We start from the raw sequence: 23,746 nt of genomic DNA, 5'->3' as shown, positions 1-23,746 counted from the left end.
CACACATGATTCAGAACTTAATTTTTATCTAAAAAGCTTCAATACCCCTCCAGTTAGTTTTTCACTTAATATCTTGTAAAGACCTTATCATTTTCTCCATCACTCTTCTTTCTGTGTCTCTTTACATAATTATAAGCTGCTATAATATTTGGTTGTGTGTATCTGTCTACCCATACTTTAATAATTATGTTCTTTTTTTCTGTTCAGAATCATATCTTCATATTTAAATTCTTACTATTTTAAAATAAAAATGAGGCTTCTCATAGTGTTCCTCTAAGCAAACAAAGAATAATGTCATGTTGTTTAGTCACATTTAATAGTAATGTGTATAGCATTATCTATGTGCTATTCATACTGTTATATAATTATCTTAAGTTGTCCAACTTGGCATCTCAGGTGGAGTCTGGTCTAATTACCAGTGCCAGGTAACCTGCAAATTCATTTGTAAGCCACGTTACCCATTGCTATGCCCTGACCCTGAGCGGCATTGTGTCCCAAGTCTTTGGTCTTCATTTCTAAATCAGAACCACAGATTAGCCATAGTTTGGGTTTATGGTATCTGCTGAATTCTCCTGCTTTACCTTCAGTACTGTTGCTCAATTTGCAGTTGTCACTGAAACTTCTTTATTTTAAATACAGAAGGCATAAATATTCCGGCAGACCAACCTATTATTAAACTTAAAAATTTAGAAGATGTTGTTGTCCCTACTATGGAAATTAAGGTAATTTACCATTAACTGTTTTGATTTTTTAATTAAACTAAATTACTTTTTAGCAAGTTAAACCATTTGAAATAGCCTTTTTTTGTAGGTCAAAATTGGTTAATTATTGGCAATTTCATTTGTTTCAACCAGTAGTTTTTTCTTTATTGGACTCCCTTTGCCCAAGACTTAAAATACTTAAAGATCTCTCCTGCTTTCTTTTCTATTGCCTTCAGTTTTACAGTTGTCATCTTTCTCATGAAGAAGTCTGTAGACTGTTACTGATATTTTCATTGGCCAGAAGAAGGAAATATTTTCTGTGTTTATGTCAATATTAATTTTTAACTGAGCAAGAAAGTCTCTAATTGTTTTATATTGATTTTTAAAATTCTGTACACGTTAGAATGTAATGACTGTGCTGTATTACAGTATTAAACAATACAATATATGTTAAGTATTAAATTGACTGTAATATACATGACACTTTCAGCCATGTCCTAATGGTTTTTTATTACTAGAAGTATGATGTGGGCAGGGATAAATATAATAATAAAGGTTGTTGTTTGGTCACTAAGTCATGTCCATCTCTTTTGTGACCCCATGGACTGCAGCACTCCAGGCTCCTGTCCATTAAATTTTCCAGGCAAGAATATTGGAGTGGGTTGCCATTTCCTCCTCTAGGGGATCTTCCCGAACCCAGGGTCTAACCCACGTCTCCTGCATTGGCAGGTGGATTCTTTACCACCAAGCCACCAGGGAAGCCCATAATATATAAAGATTACAGTTTAGAAAATGATAATTTTAACTGCATTGTAAAATCTCTCCTTTGAGTTTACAGTTTACTGTTCAATATATATGATTATTTGATTTGAAATGTAGCTTCATCATGTGGATTAACCTATCAGCAAAGTTACTTATTTAAATATTTTGTGAAACTGCCAAATTTAGCAATTAAAACCTAGAAAACTCCTCTCCATACTTTTCTAAAATGTACCTTATTGTTTTTGTGAGGAGATGACGTAATTTATACTGATGACTTAACATATACAGATCAATGGAAACACCCGAATCAGGGTTATTGAATAGTTTTTTCAGCAACACTCATCTAACTTCTTTTATTAGGGGATATTTAAGGAGGTAAATTGTGTTATCTATGTTGCTTTTTGAAGCCTCTCCAATGTCAAATCTCCTTTCTTTCCTTTATAAAGTTACTACTTCTGTTCTTAACCAACAGCACATTGTCATTCATTCCTTTGCTTAGTATTAAAATTGTCATTTAAAATTCATTTTTCTTTAAATGCAAATTGAGTACTAAGGTATTGTCATATTTATATACTTTATTAGGTGGACCCCACAGGAGAATATGGGAATCTGGTGACTATAAAGTCATTTAAAGCAGAATTTCGTTTAGCAGGAGGTTTAAATTTACCAAAAATAATAGATTGTTTGGGCTCTGATGGAAAGGAAAGGAGACAGCTTGTCAAGGTGAGACTTTGCTTTTGTGGTGTGGTTCCTAGTGGATTAGTGAAAAACATCAGAGAAAAACTAATAGATATTTCCTTCTTATTTTGGCTCTTTGGTTTTGTTCTCAGTAATTACAGGTGAGCAAAACAAAGTAGAAATAAATTGTTTTCTAGAAGCAGAATGCTTTTCCTCATGGTTGGTTGAAGTGAAAGAATACTTTTTAAATGTGTAGACATGGTGAGGTTTAACCGTCAGCCTACTTCTTGTGAAAAAAAATTTTTGTTGAGTGTTGCTTATTTTCTTGAATAGTTCAAGTTGAGGCCCGTGCTTCAGTATCCTGGGTCTGACATTGTGCTAAGTGCTATTTTAAATGTATGTGAAAGGGATAGCACTCCTCTCTTACTCTGCTTATAAGCTCTTTGGGCCTTTCTGGGAAGTAGCAGGGAGACAACAGTGCTCCTCCACCTTAGCGTTTTGCAATGTGCCCTTAAGTGGAGGCATTCCAGTTATTTTAGTTACAGAAGCAGCTGTGATGGGGAGTGGGGAAGGGTACTTCTTTTTTCCAAATTGGTCTACAGTGATGTAGCTTATTCTAACACTATTCTTTTGTTTGTGTGTTTGTGTGTTACACACACAAACGAAAGAATAGTATTAGGTCTTAATTACTTAAGAGACTGTTAAGGGGAGCACAGATCCTCAGATTGATTTCCAAGTGCCCTTTGGCTGTCCTCAGATGACTTTGTGTGATTCTATAGTAAAGAAAATGAACTGTGCTTAGTTATTTGTGTTTTGGTTATTCTGAAGGGCCGCGATGACCTGAGACAGGATGCCGTCATGCAGCAGGTTTTCCAGATGTGTAATACATTACTGCAGAGAAATACTGAAACCAGGAAGAGGAAATTGACTATTTGCACTTATAAGGTAACTTTTATTTCTGCTGCTTCTTAAAGCACATATGAAAGACGCCATTATTGAGGTAGGGGTCTGCAAATATTTTCCTGAAGGATAACATTTTAGACTTTTTGGGCCACATAGGTCTCTGTTGCATATTCTTTATTTTTTTTTTTTCCTTGATAGCCCTTTGAACCTGAAAGACCATTCTTAGCTCACAGGCTATACAAAAATAGTTTGGGACTGGGTTTGGTCCAAAGACCATAAAATTGCTAAGCTCTGATTTAAACAGTATTTTTCTTTTGTAAAAGTATACATTAATGTTAATTGCAGCAATTTTTTTTGTTTAAAAAAATCTTGTTCCTGTAATCAGCTGAAGTATTTTCCCTTTATGTTTGACCATTTGGCCTATTTCTGGTATAAAAGTGCCCTTTAGAAGAGAAGTGACGTTAAAAAGAAAATACTGATTCAGTGATGAATACTTTATATAATGTAGGGTTTTAAAATTTTAAATATGCTAGTTTTTGACTAGGTAATACATTTGCATGGTTCAAAAGTCCAATAATAGAAAAAGGTATAAAAAGGGAAGCCTTCTCTCACCCTTTTCCCTTTCCCTGTCAACCTCATGCCCCACCATCTCTTACCCTTATAAGTACCATTTTCATTTGTTTCCAGTGTTATATGAATAGAATATATGACTGCTGCCACTGCTGCCTCTGCTAAGTCGCTTCAGTCGTGTCCGACTTTGTGCGACCCCATAGACGGCAGCCCACCAGGCTCCCCGTCCCTGGGATTCTCCAGGCAAGAACACTGGAGTGGGTTGCCATTTCCTTGTCCAGAATATATGACTATAATTCCTTATTTTCCCCCTTTCCTAGAGTAGAGACAACAATATTTTTTTAGCTCAGCAATATATTATAGAAAGTTTTTGCTTTTTTAACAACTGCTCTGTGTGTTAGTACATAATTATCACACAAGTCCTTATCATATAAAATAGGCACTTGGGTCATATAGTCCTTTCCTGTAGCAGGCAGTGCTGTGCTGCAGTAAATAACATTGGACATATTCCATATATGCACCGGTAAATCTGTGGGGCAGATTTCCTAAAGTTGGATTGATGGGTAACAGTAAGTGCACCTGTAATTTGATAGATATTGTCAGATTACTTTTAACAGAGGGATGTTCCAATTGCATTTCCTCCAGCATTTTGCGTGAGAAGATAATTCTTAAGTCACATTATTCTATTAATTTAATCGTCTTTGACCCTTATATGAATGCTCATCTAGCACATTTGCATTTTTAAAAATTGCAATAAACCTTCATTTTGAAGGACTTGTTTTCTATAGGTGTTCCTTTCTGGTTTCATTCCTGATGTCCTATTTGCCCTTGATTCTTCTGTCACTGCTGTAACAAGGATTATTTATTTATTCGTTGTTTCTATTTCTATGAAGATATAAACAATTAAGATAATTACTGTGTATTAGTAGAGAAGCAGTCTTTCAGAGACACTTAGGATCGTCCCATATCTGTTTCTTAAACCTGCACAATGGTATATAAACAACAAGTGTTTATTTTCTCCAGCAAGTTAACCCTACTTAAACTCGAGGTATCCCAACCATCAACTAAGATTAGTTTAAAAATATAATTAAAAAATACAATAATGTTTATAATGTGAATAAGCTGCTTAGGTGGAGAAGGCAATGGCAACCCACTCCAGTACTCTTGCCTGGAAAATCCCATGGACAGAGGAGCCTGGTAGGCTGCAGTCTATGGGGTTGCTAAGAGTTGGACACGACTGAGTGACTTCACTTTCACTTTTCACTTTCATGCATTGGAGAAGGAAATGGCAACTCACTCCAGTGTTCTTGCCTGGAGAATCCCAGGGACGGGCGAGCCTGGTGGGCTGTCGTCTACAGGGTCACACAGGGTTGGACACGACTGAAGCAACTTGGCAGCAGCAGCAGCAGCTGCTTAGGATTAATGATAATAAGAAAGATGCAAGACTGAAAAAATTATACAAATGTAACAAGAAAGAAAAAAGGAAAATTAGGATAAGGTAAAAGTACCACATCATAAATGGAAGACACTGAAAAATGCCACTTGATTTCAAATTAGCATAGATAATGAAATTCCAGTAAAAATTTTGGAATGTGGAAACATGATGTAAAAGTTTATCTTGAAAAATACATTGGTGAGAATGACTAAAATGTCTTTGATAAAAGCAATGCGTGAAAGTGGACTCTTTCCAGTCATATGAAACCAAAGTAGCCTTGACAGATGTTTATATATACATGTGTAAGAAATCAGTATATAGCTTTGACATAAAGTTCCTTAAATGCTGTTAACTCTGGGTATGATGGGATTATGGGTAGTACCTGTTTTTTAAATATAGTTTGAATTGCCCTCAATGAACATTTTTTTAATTATAAAAATAATTGTTAGATTAAAAACACCAAATAGTTAGGGGAGCAGGGAAAAAGAAATTAGATCTACCTGCCAAAATTCTGATTGAGTTAGGCTATTGTAACTGAAAACTGAGATTTTTTTAAGAGCTTCTTAACTGCCTACAGAAATAAAAATATAAAACTCACTTATTAGTTGGATGAAGTTGAAGAGTGGGAAAGCATTTAAAAACACACTTTTTTCTTACTTTCAAATTTCTGAGAGATTTATCACATGAAACTTTATTGTTAACTTGATGCTTTCTAGTACCAGTTAACAAAAAGCGAGTTCTCATAGAATGCTAAGAGCAAAAGTTAAAATTAAAGATCTGTGAAATGCGTTCTTTGATGTGGTTTAGATCAGTGCTACTCAAATTTAGTAGGCATTCTAGTCCCTGGAAGGATCTGTTAAAACACAGATTGCTGAGCCCCTAAAATTTCTAATTCTAGGATGGAGCCTGAGAATATGCATTTCTAGCCAGGTACCAAGTGATGCTGATGCATCTGCAGTTTAGGAACCACACTTTGAGACCCAACAGTCTAGTTAATTTGCCATCTGTTGATTTAGCTTCATTGTAGGACAAAGTTGATGAGCTTTTTAACTGTCTCCTCTGATTGCTCAGACATTTTTAGAGGGCAGATATTCAATAACATGAATGAAAGGGAAGTTTTATGCTCTAAATGCTAGACTTTTAGATAGCAAAGGTGATGACTAAAGAGCTGGGATCAAATATGTTGCAACATATTTGGGCTGTAAGTGCTCAATCACTTCAGTTTTGTCCAACTCTTTGTATCCCTGTGGACTGTAACCCACCAGGCTTCTCTGTCCATGGGGTTTTCTTGGCAAGAATACTGAAGTGGGGTGTCATGCCGTCCTCCAGAGGATCTTCCTGACCCAGGGATCGAACCTACATCTCCTGCATTGCAGGTAGATTCTTTACCACTGAGCCACCCTTGGGCTATAGGGTCACCTGGTTTTCTCAGAAAGCAGCTCAGACTTCCAAGCAAATAACACAATTTAGCTTCCAGAGTTCATTGCTATAAAGCATGAGACAAGACCTTGAGCTAAAATATTTTGAAGGCAAACCTTGTAACTTTTTAAATATCTTATTTTCACAGATAACTGTTTTACCAATTAAATAGTGGAATTATTTAATGTTATATATTTGAATATTAAAAAATGACCTCTTGGAAGACTGCATGCTTCCAAGGCAGGGGGCATGGGTTTAAACTCTCTCAGGGAATTGGATCCCACAAACCACAGCTAAGAAAGCATCCACATGTCACAGCTAAGAGTTTTAACATGTTGCAACTAAAGATCCTACTTGCCATAATGAAGATCAAAGATCCCATGTGCTGCAGCTAAGACCTGGCACAGCTAAGTAAATTAAAAAATAATAATAATAAAATTTTTAAATGACCCCTAAATATGAGAGTTTGGGTTTGACTTTATTGTTTAGAATTGTACTATTGGGCCAATAGATCTATATTATTTTGAGATTACTCCAAAAATATGAAAGCTGTGTTGTAGCTTTGTTGCTAGTTGTTCTTGATTTCAGTTAAAGGTTCCTGGAAGTACTGTATGGTATGTAGTGAAGCGGTCTGCCTAGTCTTCTGTGAGGTCATTCCCAATCTGTCATTCAGTCTTCTTGTGATCATTGTGACAAAAGCAGGGTCATTGACTGCCTGGAATTAACTCTTGTTACCCAAATGTGGCTCAGTGGTAAAGAATCTGCCTGCCAATGCAAGAGTTGTGGGTTTGATCCTTGAGTCAGGAAGATCCCCTGCAGAAAGAAACGACAACCCCCCTCCAGTATTCTTGCCTGGGAAATCCCATGGGCAGAGGAGCCTGGCAGGCTATAGTCCACGGGGTGGCAGAGAGTCAGACACGACTTAGTCACTGAACGACAACAACAAAGACAACAACCCAAATGTCAACACGCAGCCTCAAAGGAGAGACCTGTATATTGAGGAACACAAGATATAAGGGAGAATCACATGGGGATGAAGGAAGACAGTTTGTATTGTTTTTGCTGGCACTGAGACATGGCCCTCTGATAACCAGAATTCGTGTGACTGAGCTAATTTATATCTACCAAAACTACAGTTTTAGAAAGTATGTTGAACAACTAGCCTAAAATCTTAGATATGAAAGGATTCATTTTTTAAAATCAGTGTCTTATAAACAACATTTAAATGCCGAAAGAAACTTTGTACTTAATTCTTCATTATGCCTTGTGAAAAACATTGCCATTTGCCTTTTGAAACTTGAGTTCTATGTTTTTACGTCAACCAGCATCACAGTTGAACTCTGAAATGAAGCAGAAAAAAGCCAACCTACTCATTTCTCCATCAGTCTCTTAACAAAAGACAAGGGTTTGATTTTTTTCCCCTCACAACTGGATAGTAATAGAGAGTAATTTTAGAAAAGAGATCTTTGATGGAATATATTAGGAGGTAAGGATGTAAGCATTAGGGCCACAGCTAGCTCAAAGTCAAAGATAAAGCTGGATTTTCTGGGAGGAAGGCATTTAGAGGTACTTAAGCAGGAAGGAAAATAAGTTGGAAAGACTATGACATCTGTTTGTTCATTTGTTCAGTACTTGTTTATTTACTTGTCTAGTGGTGTATTAGATACTCTACCAGGTGTTGGGGACATAAAAGTCATAAAACATAGTCTTAGTTCCTAAGAAGCTCATAGTCTACCAGGGGAAACAGACAAACAATTGCAATGTAGAGTGTCAAGTGTATTTTTGGAGAATGAAAAGAGCTGAAGATGAGGAATCATGCTTAACTTTAAGACCACTGGGGAAGACCCAGGCTGAGGGCAGGAACAGGCTCCAATGCTGCTTGGGGAGAGAAAAGGGAGAGACTTGGCCACCAACTCCCAGTGGACCCTCAATACAAGGCCATCACCCCAGGGTCACTGTGACTTACTGGAGCAAGTGGAGCCTCCTGGGCCACGGTTCTTCTAGCTTCTTTTTCATTGCACCCAAGTAGGAGACCTTAGCACACTAACAGGCAGCCAGAACCTGTTCAATTGTTGCCTACCAAAATGTCTGTGGTCTAGCACTGCTCCCGAGATTATGGCCCTGCCCCTAAAGAGAGGGCCTTGTTTTGGGAGCTTCTCAGCCCTGAGAGTGAGCACAGACTCAGGAAGGATACACAGCATGGGACTCACAATCACTGGCCTCCTTCTGCCTGGAGACAGTTTAACATCTGAGGGAGGATGGGGAGAAAGGAGGGACCAGCCCTCTCTGCCCTGCCTCATTTGCTTCTGTAAGAAAAGTGATGAGTAGCCTGAGACCCTTGGTACAAGGGCCTATTCTGTGCCCATGATCCTTGGCAAATCCTTCCACTCACCCCTTTAACCAGGGTGGGTGGGTACAGGGCAAAAGGAAGCCTGAAGCCCTGATAAAGGCTTTAAAACACAAATCTTTTGCAAAGGCTCCTCTTAGGAACTTCAGGACATGGCTCCTGTTCTGCCAGACTCCAGGGCTTAGGCCTGTCAACATCTGGGAGCTTAGGGTCTTAGGATCTCAGCAGCAGTATTTTCCTAAGGCTGAACCCCACCAACTAGCTCATCCAGAACTAGCCTCATTTTGGTATCTTTGAGACAGGGTGCTGGCCCTGAGCCTGCTCATCTGGAGAGGACAGTCATAAAGGGTTCAAGGCCCAGACTCTGTAAAACCTGAGGGGGAGCCCACATGGGGAGGGCATGCACCCTGCTGTGGGATCGAAGCTGCTGGGACCGCTTCAGGGGGAGGGCAGGGGGGCAGGAGACAGTAGGGGTGTGCGCAGGCAAGGGGTGGGGAGTGGCGGCTTAGGACTGAAGCACTGAATGCCGATTTTGTTTCACTGCAGGGATTTTCACTTCCCTCTGCCTGTAATACTCTTTCTTCAGATCTCTGCATGAACTTTCCCCTTAGGTTATTATTCTTTCAGGCTTTTCTCCAATGTCACCTCTTCGGAGATGCCTTCTCTGACCATGTAAAAAAGTATCTGTTACTTTTTAAAATGTCTGTTTTGTTCTGTTATACTTGTTATCTGGCATCATTGAATGTCTATTAGTGTGTGTGTTCCCACACCAGAAGGAAGCTTTGTAAGGACATGTTCTTCATCTGCTTCATTGCCGCTCTATTCTCAGTGCCCTAACATCAATGTGTAAGACTTAATAGACTCTCAGAAAACATAGTTAATAAATTAATGAGATCTCTTCCATGTTAAGACACAACATAAAATAATAAAACATATTTGAGTATATTAAAATTTAAAATGTATAGAATTAAAGATACTATAAAGACAGGTGGCTGAGAAAACAAATTTTTAAATGTTGATAACAAAAAGGGTTGTTATTAATAATAACAAGGGATTTATGTACAGAATATGGATATAGCTATTACAGACCAGTAATAAAAAGACAAGCCATGAAAGAGAAAAAAGGGTGAAGAATACAAACAGGCAGTTCACAAGAAGAAAACATTTGAATAGCCAGTGAGCCTATTAAATTATACTCAGCTTTCCTGGGAATCTGGAAAATACAAATGAAAACCACAATAAGATACTGTTACACACCTCTTGGATTGGCAAAATGTGGAAGTCTTGATAAATACTACATGTTAGGAGGTTATAGAATAGACTCTGCTAATGGGTATATAAATTGGTAAAACTACTTTGGATAGTTATTTGCCAGCATACGTTAACTTAGTTGAAGATGCATGTCCCAAATGACCCAGCTCTTCAATTTCCAGGTACATGTATACCCTAGAAAAACTGAAATATATTCATTATTAGACTGATTCATAGCAGCATTGGGGAAATCTGGAAACAATGTAAATGTTAATCAGTATTCCAGTTGTACAAATTGGATAATTATGGTATATTTATACAATGCAGAGTTGTTAAAACAAATGACTTAGGGTTAAATGTACTAACATAGTTAAAGGTATTAATAAAATAGTGTTGATTGAGAAAAAAGCAATTGCAAAACATACATCTAGTATAAATATCCTTATTTAAAGCTTACAGTTACATATATATACATGCTGTGCTGTGCTGAATTGCTTCAGTCGTTTCTGACTCTGTGCAACCCTATGGACTGCAACCTTCCAGTTCCTCTGTCCATGGAATTCTCCAGACAATGATACTGGAGTGAGTTGCCATGCCATCCTCCAGGGGACCTTCCCTAGCCAGGGATTGAACCCACAGCTCCTGTGCCTTCTGCATTGCAGGCAGATTGCCACCAGGGAAGCCCTACATACACATACACACACACATATACACACATGTATGTATATATATATATATATATATATAAAGCTTTGAAATAAAAGTACTGTATACCCCAAAATATGTGAACATGATAAGCAAGGTAGCAGTCATCTTGTTGGTATGGAGGGGCACAGGGTCAGTGAGGAGTACAAAGGGAGTTTTGTCTCTTTCCCAGCAAATATGAAAAATCTTAGATTTCATAAAGCTGTTTAGTAGGTAAAAGGGTGTTTATATTATTTTCTACTTTTATGTATATTTATAATGTCATAATTTTTAATCATTTTAATCTTTCTAGTAAAAGTGCTCATTTTACAGTATGTTTAAGAATACATTTCCTCTTGGTGTAGCTAATGAGACTACAAAGCAAGAATACATACACTTTCAATTATTAAAGTATACCCAAATTAAGACTACAATTGATGTCTTCCAAAGTGAAATTCTTTGAATTTGATATTAAAGTTGTAAGGAAAGCAAAGTGCTAGAAGGAGGAACCTAAGTATGGTTTGGTCAGTCACAGATGATGAGTACAATTAACAGGATTGACCCCTCACAGAATCCTGAAAATTGAGAGAAGAGCAGGTTCTTAGAAGTCTAAGCATCAGGCTAGAAAATCTTACTGTTTGAGCTCGTTTATTTTCAGCTGCTTTCTTCTTATGGACAGAAAAGTAGTAATGCAACTTGAAAAAATGCTTCACACTGACTTTGATAATTAAATAATCTTCACATGCTCTTTAACGCCTATCCATAATCAAAAGGTATTTAATCTGTAACTTCAGGTAGTTCCCCTTTCTCAGCGAAGTGGTGTTCTGGAATGGTGCACAGGAACTGTCCCTATTGGTGAATTTCTTGTTAACAATGAGAATGGTGCTCATAAAAGATACAGGCCGAAGGATTTCAGTGCCAATCACTGCCAAAAGAAAATGATGGTGAGTAACATTCAAACACATATGTTATTGCAAGATTATCTGGTAGCTTGTTAAAATTGACAGTTATCAAATATTTTGGAGTGTAAAAAGTTTTAATTTCATCAGGTAATTGTATAATACAGTATGCTTACTAGAATGAAAGTTTGTTTGAATGAAAAAGGAAAGTTTTTAAACTATGTTGTACCAACCCTTGTCAGATGAGAGTGTTTACGTTTGCTTCCAATTTGGGGTAAGGTAATTCTTAACAAACAAAATACTAACTAAAACCAAAGAAGAAAAAGTTATGAAAGAGAGAGAGACCTTCCAAGACTTTTGCCACATCACATCACACTGGCCATCTGGTGTGACATTCATTAACCCAATCAGTGATATTTATTGAATGTCTCCTCTTTATTGGGTTATATGGTAGGACTTCACAAATATGAGTAATCACTATCATACTTATCCCATTTTAAGATGAAAAGGAGTTCTGAGAATTTAGCTTCCTCCAGGTCAATGAACTAATAAATAATGGAACAAAGATTTAAACCTTGTCCGTCCAACTCTAAAATCTATTTACTTTTTCTTTTGTTGTGCTTTCTGTTACACATTTTAAAAAAATGTATGGTAAAGCACTATAGGGATTGTGATGGAAGGGTTTGTGTAGGGACAGAGGACGAAGTGATCTGTTCTACCTGGGACAGGAAAGAGTGGAGAGAATCAGATTCAAGACTTGGTGGTCCAGTGGTTAAGAACCGATCTTCCAAAGCAGGGGACATGGATTTGATCCCTGGTCTGCCCTCTAAACATGTCTGAGCAATCAGAGGAGACAGTTAAAAGCTCATCAACTTTGTCCTACATGCTGATGGGCAACTAAGCCCATGTGCCGCAGCTAGAGGGAAGCCCTCTTGCTACAATGAAAGATCCTGTGTACTGCAACCAAGAGCTAACCTGCCAAATAAATAATATACAAATAATTATTTATTTAAAAAAAAAGACTTCATAGAGGAGATGGTGTTTGAGGTGAGTTTTATAAATGAGTTGGTTTTCCAGGAAGAAGGAACATAGAAGCAAAAGGGAAGGAGGCATGAACAGGCAGGTAAAGATGGCATAGGCTTAGTTTTTGAGGAGGGATAGATGAGACTGAAGCAGTAGTCATTAGTCAAAAAGTGGAGGGTTGCTTCATGAAATGTTAAGGAATTTGCACTTTATCCTGTAAGCAATAGAGAACCCTTGAGAAGTATAGTAATATCAGATTGACATTTTAGAAAACTAACTCTGACAACACTTACATTTTTGAGAAAGCTGACTAGAAGCATGAGATTGAGTCTAAGAGTAGTAACAGTAGGAATGGAGAACAGGCATTTCACATAAGAAAAATTAAAGAGGCAAAACTGATATGATTTGGTTGCTGTTTATAAGTGGGGTTGGTGGGAAAGAGTATCAGTGGTGCCCAGTTTCCTCGTTGGGATAATGGAGTAGATGGAGAGGCTGTTTACCATGTTGATGAATAAAGGACATGGCTGAGGTTTGCCACATCTGAGAAGCTGAATTAGTTTGGATTTGGAAGTGATCCAAGTGAAGATATTGAGTGAAAGTTAGAGAGACACATCAGGCTGGAGCCTAATAAAAGTACCTGAGCCAAAGACACAGATGTGATTTGCATTTCTCTGATAATGAGGACTGTTAAGCATCTTTTCATGTGTTTGTTGGCCATCTGTATGTCTTCTTTGGAGAAATGTCTGTGTAGGTTTTACTGCAGGGCAGCAGTGGTGTCACAGACTTAGAGAACAGACTTGTGGACACAGTAGGGGAAGGAGAGGGTAGGACGAATTGAGAGAATAGCATGAAAAATAGATAGCCAATGGGGATTTGTGTGTGACAGGGAGCTCAGTCCAGTGCTCCCTGCCAACTTAGAGCTGTGGGATGGGGTGAGGCAGAAGGAAGTTCAGGAGGGAGGGGACACGTGTGCACCTGTGACTGATTCATGTGGATGTATGGCGGAAACCAGCACAGTATTGTAAAGCAATTGTCCTCCAATAAAAAATTTTTTAAAGGAGGGGACATCTGTATGTATACCTATGGCTGATTCATGTTGATGTATGGCAGAAATCATCACAATATTAAGTAATTATCCTCAAATTAAAAGTAAAATAAATTTTTTTAAAAAGGAAGGAAGTCATCAGTCCATAGATGAGAATTGCACCCTTTGATGTCGATAAGCTTTGCTTCAGGAAGTTATTATATAGGAAGGAAGTGTTGAAGGACAGATCTGAGATGTTCAACTGCTTTGCTGCCACAGTCAAGAATCAACCCATGATCAATTCTTCCTTTCTCTTATCACACTCCTAGATCTGTGATATACCTAGTAACATATGGAGCTACCTTTGACATTTTTGTGTTTACTGCCACATAGGTTACAGAATCATTCAAATTACAGTTGAATTAAAACAAATAGCAGTCGCTGTTGGTGTGCCTCTTTCCCCTAAAATTAACATGGAAACCCTAAAGGGATTATAGTTTGTTATTAATTGCTTCTCTGACCAGACTTGTAGCTTTGTGTGTGTATGTGCTTAGTCACTCAGTCATGTCCGACTCTTTGTGTCCCCATGGACTGTAGTCTGCCAGTCTTCTCTGTCTATGGAATTTTCCAGACAGACAAGTTTCTTGTAGGTAAAGATAATGTCTAGTCCGTCTTTTTATTGCCGTCATATCTACTGTACCATTTTCTTTCTTTCTTTCTTTTTTTTTTTTTTTTTACTTTTATTTGCATTTATTTTCTGCGGCATTTATTCCCGGGCCGTAAGTTTTTGTTTCTTCAGTTTCTTCTGGGATATCTTTTTCTTCTGTGCAACCTCCTCTTCTGGTTTAGGAACAATCTGTTCTTTTTCAGTAAGGATCATCAGTGTGGCAGGGAGAGCTCATGTAGGGGTTGATCTGACCGTGAGCTCTGTAAGTCCTGCGCCGCATCCTGGGGGCTTTGTTCACTTGGATGTGCTCAGTGACCAGAGAATCTACATCTAAGCCCTTAAGTTCAGCATTACTCTCTGCATTTTTGAGCATGTGTAGTAAAAATTCAGCACTTTTTTTGGGCCACCGACCCTGCGTCCAGTCCCACTGTTTGGCCTGTGCACACCCATCAACTCCACTGTTGTAATGACGGAATGGCACACATTGCTTCTTTTAAGTAACATCCTTCAGATACTTGGTGGCTTTTCAGATATGCATACCCTTTATGGCCTGGGCAGTTTCACGAGTGTTCTTAAAGTGAACATGAAGATTTGAACCTCTTGATTTGCATGATTTTGTGGCGTTTTCTGGGTTGAGTGAATAGCACACCATTTTTAGGGGTCAGCTCAGGCCTCTTACTGACAAAGCTGTACCATTTTCTTATTGAAACTCCTAGTACATATTAGTTGAACACAGTACTGAGAAAATAATTTTATATTTTATCTATTAAAGGATGTGCAGAAAAAGTCTTTCGAAGAGAAATATGAAGCTTTTGTGGAGATTTGCCAAAATTTTCAACCAGTTTTCCGTTACTTCTGCATGGAAAAATTCTTGGATCCTGCAGTGTGGTTTGAGAAACGATTGGCTTATACTCGGAGTGTGGCTACTTCTTCTATTGGTAATCTTCTTATATATTTTAGTAGATTCAGCACTTCCTACATTCTGTGTTACAGGGAGATGATGATGGTGATCGTGGTTTTTACCAAGCCACCATCATTAGATCATTGTATTTCGTGTTGATCCTGATTCTTAGCTTCTAAATATAGCTCTTCTTATTTTGGCAGGAAAGAATTTCTTTTTTTCCAGGAAGAGAAATAAGACTGATTATTTTTCTTCTTTACTTTATAATGAATATGTCTTATTTTCTCTTCCCTCAAAGTATTATTTTCTGGGAGTTTCTTTGGAAAATAATAAAACATGATAATTCCATTTAAGTTATTTCCTTTAATTGTTACTGGTCTTTCGCATACAGCAAAAGATAACATTGCATACAGCAAAAAGCATAACACTATGATATTAACACCCAATGATTGATTCTGTTTAATAGGAATAGGAATAATGATATATATTTAAATATTCTGTGTACAATACATATTCTGACTTTTTAATTTCTAAGAGTTTGGAATTAACAGTTAATTAGCAGTTAACAACATCTTAGAGTATAGAAACTAACAGGAATACCAGTGATCTATTGTTTTTAATGAAAGAACACTTTTCATCACTTAGATACAATATATCAGGAAGGCAGGACATGTATGTTTTGAAAATTTCTGGGTAATAATGAAGCCCTCTTTTTTTCTACATTGAGAATCATTAATCTGATTCTGCTCATTTAGTTTATGAACATTTAGTTTATGAAAGTAGGCCCAGTTAATGACAGAGCTAGCCATGCCTCCCAGGCATCCTGACACTCTGTTCACTATTTTTTCTGTAACATATCTCACAGTGTTTTTCATTAGGTTAAAAACATTCCAAGGCATGCTATCATCTGTCTTAAAAATAGAAATGTAGTTTTTCCTGGATATATACCTGATTAAATGAATTAATGATTAATTTGTGTTAAATATAATTCATCAAGCAGAAGAAAGTTTCACTGAAGAATGAAGAACTTACCCATAGGCATCTCAATTTAAAAGTATCCTTAATAAATATTTGAGTATATATAATGCACTGCTTTGGTAAATAATGGGTCTCAATTTTAACCACACTTATCTTTATAAGTACAAATATTTTAATATATGTATATATTAGTAAAGGGAAATTTATTTTTTTTTTTAATTTATTTTTAAATTTTTTTTAGTTGTGATACATGGACTCAGTTGCTCCACAGCATATGGCATATGGGATCTTCCCAGATCAGGGATTGAACTTGTGTCTCCTGCATTGGCAGGGAGATTTTTTACCACTGAGCCAGCAGGGAAGCCAGCAGGGGAAATTTTTTTTAAACAAATCATCTAGGATTTGTAAAATGCAGTAAAAATTAAAATAGCTGGCAAGATTTGACTTAAACTGAGCATGGCCAAAAGGAAATGTACAAAATGTACAAAATTTCCTTTAGTCAGCAAAAAAGCCTAGTAGTCAATAGTATTAGTTCAAATTATGGCTAATTGTGTTATAGAAATAGATGATATCAGTGACTTCAGGTGTTTTTTTTCTAGTTGGTTACATACTTGGACTTGGTGATAGACATGTACAGAATATCTTGATAAATGAGCAGTCAGCAGAACTTGTACATATAGATTTAGGTAAGTAACCAAAGATATATTTCTTTGTTCAGTAAATATTTGGTCATCAAGAAATTTTTGTTGTTGTTTGCCTGCCAGGATTGCAAGTATGAAAGAGAGACGGATATATCAAAACAATAAATATTGTTTATTATTTTTAAAAAAGCTTAAACACAGTGATACTGGAGGGAGCAGCTAATTCTGCTTCAGATAATGAGTGACATTTAAGCCAGGTCAAAGAGAAAGAAAGGATAATCTAGAGAGAAGATAGAGCAGATAATGAAGGGAAGGATACTGAAGATATAGCATGTTGTAGGAATGGTGAGAAATTAAGTGTGGCTGGAGTGAAGTTTGTATGTAGTTGAGAAGCTTGAGATATAGACTGGTTTATAAAAAGCCAGGCCAAGAAGTTTCAACTTAATCTTTTAAACAATGGAAAGTGAATGAAGATATATTTGATCAGGACATAATCCTGTTTATTGGAAAGACAATTTGGAGAACAGTATTAGCAGTAGGAATACAAGTTAGGGGAGATTATAATAGTTTAGACAAGAGATGATTTGGACTAAAGTTGTACAGACCAATGAGATTGGATTTTAGGGACATTTTTGTAATAATTTTGCACCAGTGATATAAGATGTGGAAACAGTGGGAGAGCAGACTCCAAGATAATTGAAGCTTCTAAATAAGGAAAACAGCAGGTTTTTTGGAAAATAAGAAACTGGTGAGCTTAGTTTTGTGCGTAGTTTTGAGGTATTAATGGCATTTCCAGGATAAGTAGCAGTTTAATATATAGGAAAGTAAAGATATTGAAAATAGTAAGAGATGTAGAACTTTAAGCAAGTAGATTACTTGCTTAATCTAAGCAAGTAGTTAGTCACTAGTCCAGTAGTTAGTCACTGGACTAGAGGAGGTTCTAATCTTATACATCATTCTTGATGAAGAGGACTAAGGATAGAATTGTAAGGAATACCAACATTCAAAAGTCTGAGTCTTGGATATTGCCCAGTGGTCCAGTGGTTAGGACTCAGTGCTCTCACTGCCCAGGGCCCAGGATCATTTCCTGGTTGGGGAACAAAGATCCCACAAGCTGCACAGCCTGGCCCAAAAGAAAGAAGGGGAAGAAAAAGGCTGAGTCAGAAAAAAAATGAGGAATAACCAGCAAGTAATAGAATCATAGAAACTAGAAGTAGGGCTCTCTTGGTAGCCAAGAAAGAATAAATTTTCATGGAGGAAGAAGCACTGTGCTCAGTAGTATCTGATGCAGAAAGGTCAAATAAGATGAATGCTGAAAATAGGCCTTTGAACTTAATTAATCAGTCTTAGTAAACTTTGGATAGAATGGAGGGAGTGAGGTTGTGAAAAGGCAAGGATTGAACGGAAGTTTGGAAATTAAGGACATGTAGGCTAATAATATGTAACTGTTCTGCAAGTTTAGAAGTAAGAGAAGAATGAAGAGAAATTTGCTACAGAGATGGGAGGTACTTATTTGGTCCCCCCCCCCACCCACCCATTTTTGGGATTTTGAGGTGTTTTTGTTCTTATTCATTTGCTCTCTTTCTTTTTTTGGCCACACTGCATGGCTTGTAGGACCTTAATTCTCTGACCAGAGACCAAACCTGGGCCCTTGGCAGTGAGTGTGTGGGGTCCTAACCACTGAACTGCCAGAGAACTCGCTCATTTGCTTTCTTAAGTAATGGGAGGTACTTATAGGAGAGAGTCAAAGATAATTAAAATAGCAAGGGAAATTGTAAAGTATGAGTGTGGAGAGTTGGCTTTATACTGGAAGCATGTAGAAGAAGAAAGGATGAACACATTATCATTAGGAAAGTCTTTAGCCAGAGGGGAAAGAATTTGAGAAATTATATTTGCTATTCCATTTTCTCTGAGAACTGAAAAACATGTTTATTTGCTAAGAATTGGTGGGATGGTAATTGACCCTAAAAGAACAATAAAAATTTTTAAATGGATACTGTGGAAATGAGACCATGAATTGACTAGAAAAGGATATATAAGACTTGCCAAGTATTTTAACGGATGCTTTCCTAAGATAATAATCCTAAATTTGTAGTGTCATCATATGATTTCTTCCAGCAGTCCTCAGTATCCTTAGAGTTAAGTTCTTTTTTTTTTCCACTTATTTTTATTAGTTAGAGGCTAATTACTTTACAGTATTGTAGTGGTTTCTGTCATACATACATTGACACGAATCAGCCATGGATTTCCATGTGTTCCCCATCCCGATCCCCCCTCCCACCTCCCTCTCCATCCCATCCCTCTGGGTCTTCCCAGTGCACCAGCCCTGAGCACTTGTCTCATGCATCCAACCTGAGCTGGTGATCTGTTTCACCCTTGATAGTATACTTGTTTCAATGCTGTTCTCTCAGAACATCCCACCCTCGCCTTCTCCCACAGAATCTAAAAGTCTGTTCTGTACATCTGTGTCTCTTTTTCTGTTTTGCATATAGGGTTATCGTTACCATCTTTTAAAATTCCATATATATGTGTTAGTATACTGTATTGGTCTTTATCTTTCTGGCTTATTTCACTCTGTATAATGGGCTCCAGTTTCATCCATCTCATTAGAACGGATTCAAATGAATTCTTTTTAATGGCTGAGTAATATTCCATAGTGTATATGTACCACAGCTTCCTCATCCATTCGTCTGCTGATGGGCATCTAGGTTGCTTCCATGTCCTGGCTATTATAAACAGTGCTGCGATGAATATTGGGGTACACGTGTCTCTTTCAGATCTGGTTTCCTTGGTGTGTATGCCCAGGAGTGGAATTGCTGGGTCATATGGCAGTTCTATTTCCAGTTTTTTAAGGAATCTTCACACCGTTCTCCATAGTGGGCTGTACTAGTTTGCATTCCCACCAACAGTGTAAGAGGGTTCCCTTTTCTCCACACCCTCTCCAGCATTTATTGCTTGTAGACTTTTGGATAGCAGCCATTCTGACTGGTTAGAGTTAAGTTCTACTTTGAAATGGTAAGTATAGAGGAACAAAGAGCCAAGAAATTTTAAAGTACTAGCAAGAGTAATCACCTTTTAGGGTATACCCTGAGCTGAGTAGGGAAAGAAGAGAGACTAATAAACTAGAAATCTTGATGAGTTTGAAGATTATTTAATAAGAATAAAGGGGTAGAAGGAGAAGAGGTTTTGATTAGAATGTAGAATTTAAGATTACTTAGGAAGTACTGTTTTAGGAGAAGATAAGTTTTATAGTCCAGATGTTCCAGCTAGATTTAGAAAAGGCAGAGGAACAAGAAATCAAATTGCCAACATCCATTGGGTCACAGAAAAAGCAAGAGAATTCCATAAAAATATCTACTTCTGCTTCATTGACTATGATAAAAGCCTTTTACTGTGTGGATCACAACAAACTGGAAAATTTTTAAAGAGATGGGAATACAAGACCACCTTACCTGCCTCCTGAGAAATCTGTATGCAGGTCAAGAAGCAACAGTTAGAACCAGACATGGGACAATGGACTGGTTCCTAATTGGGAAAGGAGTACGTCAAGGCTGTATATTGTCACCCTGCTTATCTAACTTATAGACAGAGTACATCATGGAAAATGCCAGGTTGGATGAAGCACAAGCTGAAATCCAGATTGCTGGGAGAAATATCAATAACCTCAGATATCCAGATGACACCACCTTTATGGCAGAAACTGAAGAGGAACTAAAGAGCCTCTTGAAAGTGAAAGAGAAGAGTGAAAAAACTGGCTTAAAACTCAGCATTCAAAAAATGAAGATCATGGCATCCAGTCCCATCACTTCATACTAAATAGATGGGGAAACAATGGAAACAGTGACAGACTTCATTTTCTTGGGCTCCAAAATCACTGCAGATGGTGACTGCAGCCATGAAATTAAAAGATGCTTGCTCCTTGGAAGAAAAGCTTTGACCAACCTAGACAGCATATTAAAAAACAGAGACGTTACTTTGCCAGCAAAGGTCCATCTGGTCAAAGCTATGGTTTTTCCAGTTCTCACATCTCCAGGATGTGAGAGTTGGACCATAAAGAAAGCTGAGTGCTGAAGAATTGATGTTTTTGAACTGTTGTGTTAGCGAAGACTCTTGAAAGTCCCTTAGACTGCAAGGAGATCAAACCAGTCAATCTAAAGGAAATCAACCCTGAATATTCATTGGAAGGACTGATGCTGAAGCTCCAATACTTTGGCCACCTGATACAAAGAGCTGACTCATTGGAAAATACCCTGATGCTGGGAAAGATTGAAGGCAGGAGGAGAAGGGGACGACAAAGGATGAGATGGTTGGATGGCACCACTGACTCGATGGACATAAGTCTGAGCCAAGCTCCGGGAGTTGGTGATGGGCAGGGAAGCCTGGCGTGCTGCAATCCATGGCATCGCAGAAAGTTGACACAACTGAACTGAACTGAACTGAAGTTTTATGTATAAGTTTTTGCTTAGCGGTTTGCTAAGAGAGAGTAGAACTGAATTTCATTAGAACAGATAAGTTCAAGGATATTTTTATGATTTTCCCCAGAACGAATTCCAGAGTTAGGACAGAGAGGAAGATCGTGAGCTAGATCCATGTCAACGCTCAATGAATTTGAGAGTAATTCTTAGAAGCTGGGGGATAGTAAATATAAGAATGAATGGAGTTGTTAGAGCCTGAATGTGGGAATTCAGTAGAGGAGTGAAATTTTGCATGAGAATGAAAGAACAGTGGTCTGGAAGGGACAGAGTAGAGATAGTAGTATGCCAACCTATGTTCAGGCTGTGCTAAAGGCATCTATAAATGAGAAAGGTAAATTGGCATAGCTACTTTGTGATACTGTTCAGCATTATCTGCTAAAGCTGGGAGTTGTGACCCAGCAATTCTGCTGCAGTAGAAATGCACACCATGTATATAAGAACATTCATAGTAGTACTATTCATAATACCCCAGACTGGAAATAGCCCTAACCCCCATCACAAATAGAGTGAATGAATAGTCTATAACCATACCATCCTGAATGCATCCAGTCTTGTCTGATCTTGAAAGCTAAGCAGGTTTGGGCCTAGTTAGTATGAAAATGGACGAATGAATTTTATTGTATTCATAAAATGAAATACTATATAATAATGAGATTGAATGAACTATAGCCACACACTACTTGGAAAACTCACAAATACAATATTAAGTGAAAGAATCTAGATACAAAAGAATATATACTGTATAATACTGATAAAATTAATCTACAGTATTAGAAGTCAGGATAGTGGTAACCCTTTGAAGAGGTGGTTCATGATTGTTAGGGAGATGGGGTGGGTCTTCTGGAATGCTGGTTACATAGGTTTGTTTTGTAAAATCTCAGATCCATACACTTGATTGACTTTGTTAATTGATTCACTTTTCTGTGTGTCTCTCTTTGACTATCCATTGCTGCGTAAGAAACCACCCTATGTGAAACAGATCACCAGCCCAGGTTGGGTACATGAGACAAGTGCTAGGGCCTGGTGCACTGGGAAGACCCAGAGGGATCGGGTGGAGAGGGAGGTGGGAGGGGGGACTGGGATGGGGAATACATGTAAATCCATGGCTAATTCATTTCAGTGTATAACAAAAACTACTGTAATGATGTAAAGTAATTAGCCTCCAACTAATAAAAATAAATAAAAAAAAAAAAGAAAAAAGAAACTACCCTATATTTAGTAGCTTAAAACTGCTATTATTATCTCTCATCACCTATGGGTTGACTGGACTCAGCTGGACAGTTCTCACTTAGGATCTTTCATACTATTGTAGTCAGAACCTGGGGCTGAATTTGCCTTAGGGTTAAACTGTGCCAGTGTCTATGATGGCTTCTTACACATTTGATGCTTCATTGCTCCTCCATGTAGCCTCTCTGTATAGCAAGTAACCTGAACTTTTTTTGTGTGTGTGATTAAAAGTACATTAGTTTATTTTTTTTTAAAGTAGCTCCCCTAAGATTTGTTCATCTTTGCCTGAGGTCTTTTTTTTTTTTTTTTAATTGAAGGATAATTACCTTACAGTGTTACATTGGTTTCTACCAAACATTAACGTGAATCATCCATATAACCTGAATTTCTTATAACATATCTCAGGGCTCCAAGAGGAAGGAAGTGGAAGTTAAGGGCTAGCATGCAACTGGCACAGTGTCACTTCTGCTATATTCTAAATCATAATAATGTCATAGTACCCATCCACATTCTCCCCTCTCTTTCTGGGACTCCAATAACAATATATTAGACCATCGCACTGTAACATATATTCTGTTTACCTCCTTGTCTATATTTTTCAAACCTTGTTTTTCCTCTAACTCACCCATGGTGTCAGTGGAAACCATGCAGGAAACCTGGACTTCCAGTCTCACCCAGAGAAGGAACCCCCTCTCCTCTTGGATGTCAGAGGAGGCCAAGTGAGGAATCTGGCCTTCTATCATCACTTAGCAGTTACTTCTGTGTGGTTATTTCAAAAGCCAGCAAAAGCAGAAGTATAAATCCAGAGTCTCATTATGTAATATACAAAAAGGTCGATTTCAATTGAAAATCATTGCTCAGGAAAATCATAGTTTGAATGAGAAACAATGAATATCAGCACTAAGATGACAAAGGATTATCTGAAAAAGATTTTAAAGCAGCCATCATAAAAATGCTTCAAGGAGCAATTGCAGACATGTTTAAAACATATGAAAAGGTAATAAGTCTCAGCGTGGAAGCAGTCTCAGCATAAAAATAGGACATATGAAAGAACCAGGTGGAAATTTTAGAACAGTAAAATGCAATACTTAAAATTTTAAAACTCAGTGGTTAAGCTCAAGAAGCAGAAGAAAGGATCAGTGAACATGAAGACAGAAGAGT

General features: G+C 37.6%; 1 protein-coding gene across 7 annotated transcripts in view; it reads left to right on the top strand.

The window, feature by feature from the left end:
• ATM (ATM serine/threonine kinase) overlaps positions 1 to 23,746 on the top strand; it is a 156,986-nt gene that overhangs the window by 119,785 nt on the left and 13,455 nt on the right. For all 7 annotated transcript variants that reach the window (XM_070473619.1, XM_070473623.1, XM_070473621.1 and 4 more), the window contains exons 55-60: positions 640 to 722; positions 2,046 to 2,186; positions 2,970 to 3,086; positions 11,545 to 11,694; positions 15,136 to 15,301; positions 16,842 to 16,928. In XM_070473619.1, coding sequence (XP_070329720.1) covers positions 640 to 722; positions 2,046 to 2,186; positions 2,970 to 3,086; positions 11,545 to 11,694; positions 15,136 to 15,301; positions 16,842 to 16,928 — 744 coding nt within the window. The remainder of the gene's footprint in view (positions 1 to 639; positions 723 to 2,045; positions 2,187 to 2,969; positions 3,087 to 11,544; positions 11,695 to 15,135; positions 15,302 to 16,841; positions 16,929 to 23,746) is intronic.

This window comes from Odocoileus virginianus, chromosome 10, assembly GCF_023699985.2.
Source record: "Odocoileus virginianus isolate 20LAN1187 ecotype Illinois chromosome 10, Ovbor_1.2, whole genome shotgun sequence".
NCBI classification, from domain to species: Eukaryota; Metazoa; Chordata; class Mammalia; order Artiodactyla; family Cervidae; genus Odocoileus; species Odocoileus virginianus.
Note: the sequence above shows the minus strand (reverse complement) of the source record. Positions and strands in the feature narration are given on the sequence as shown.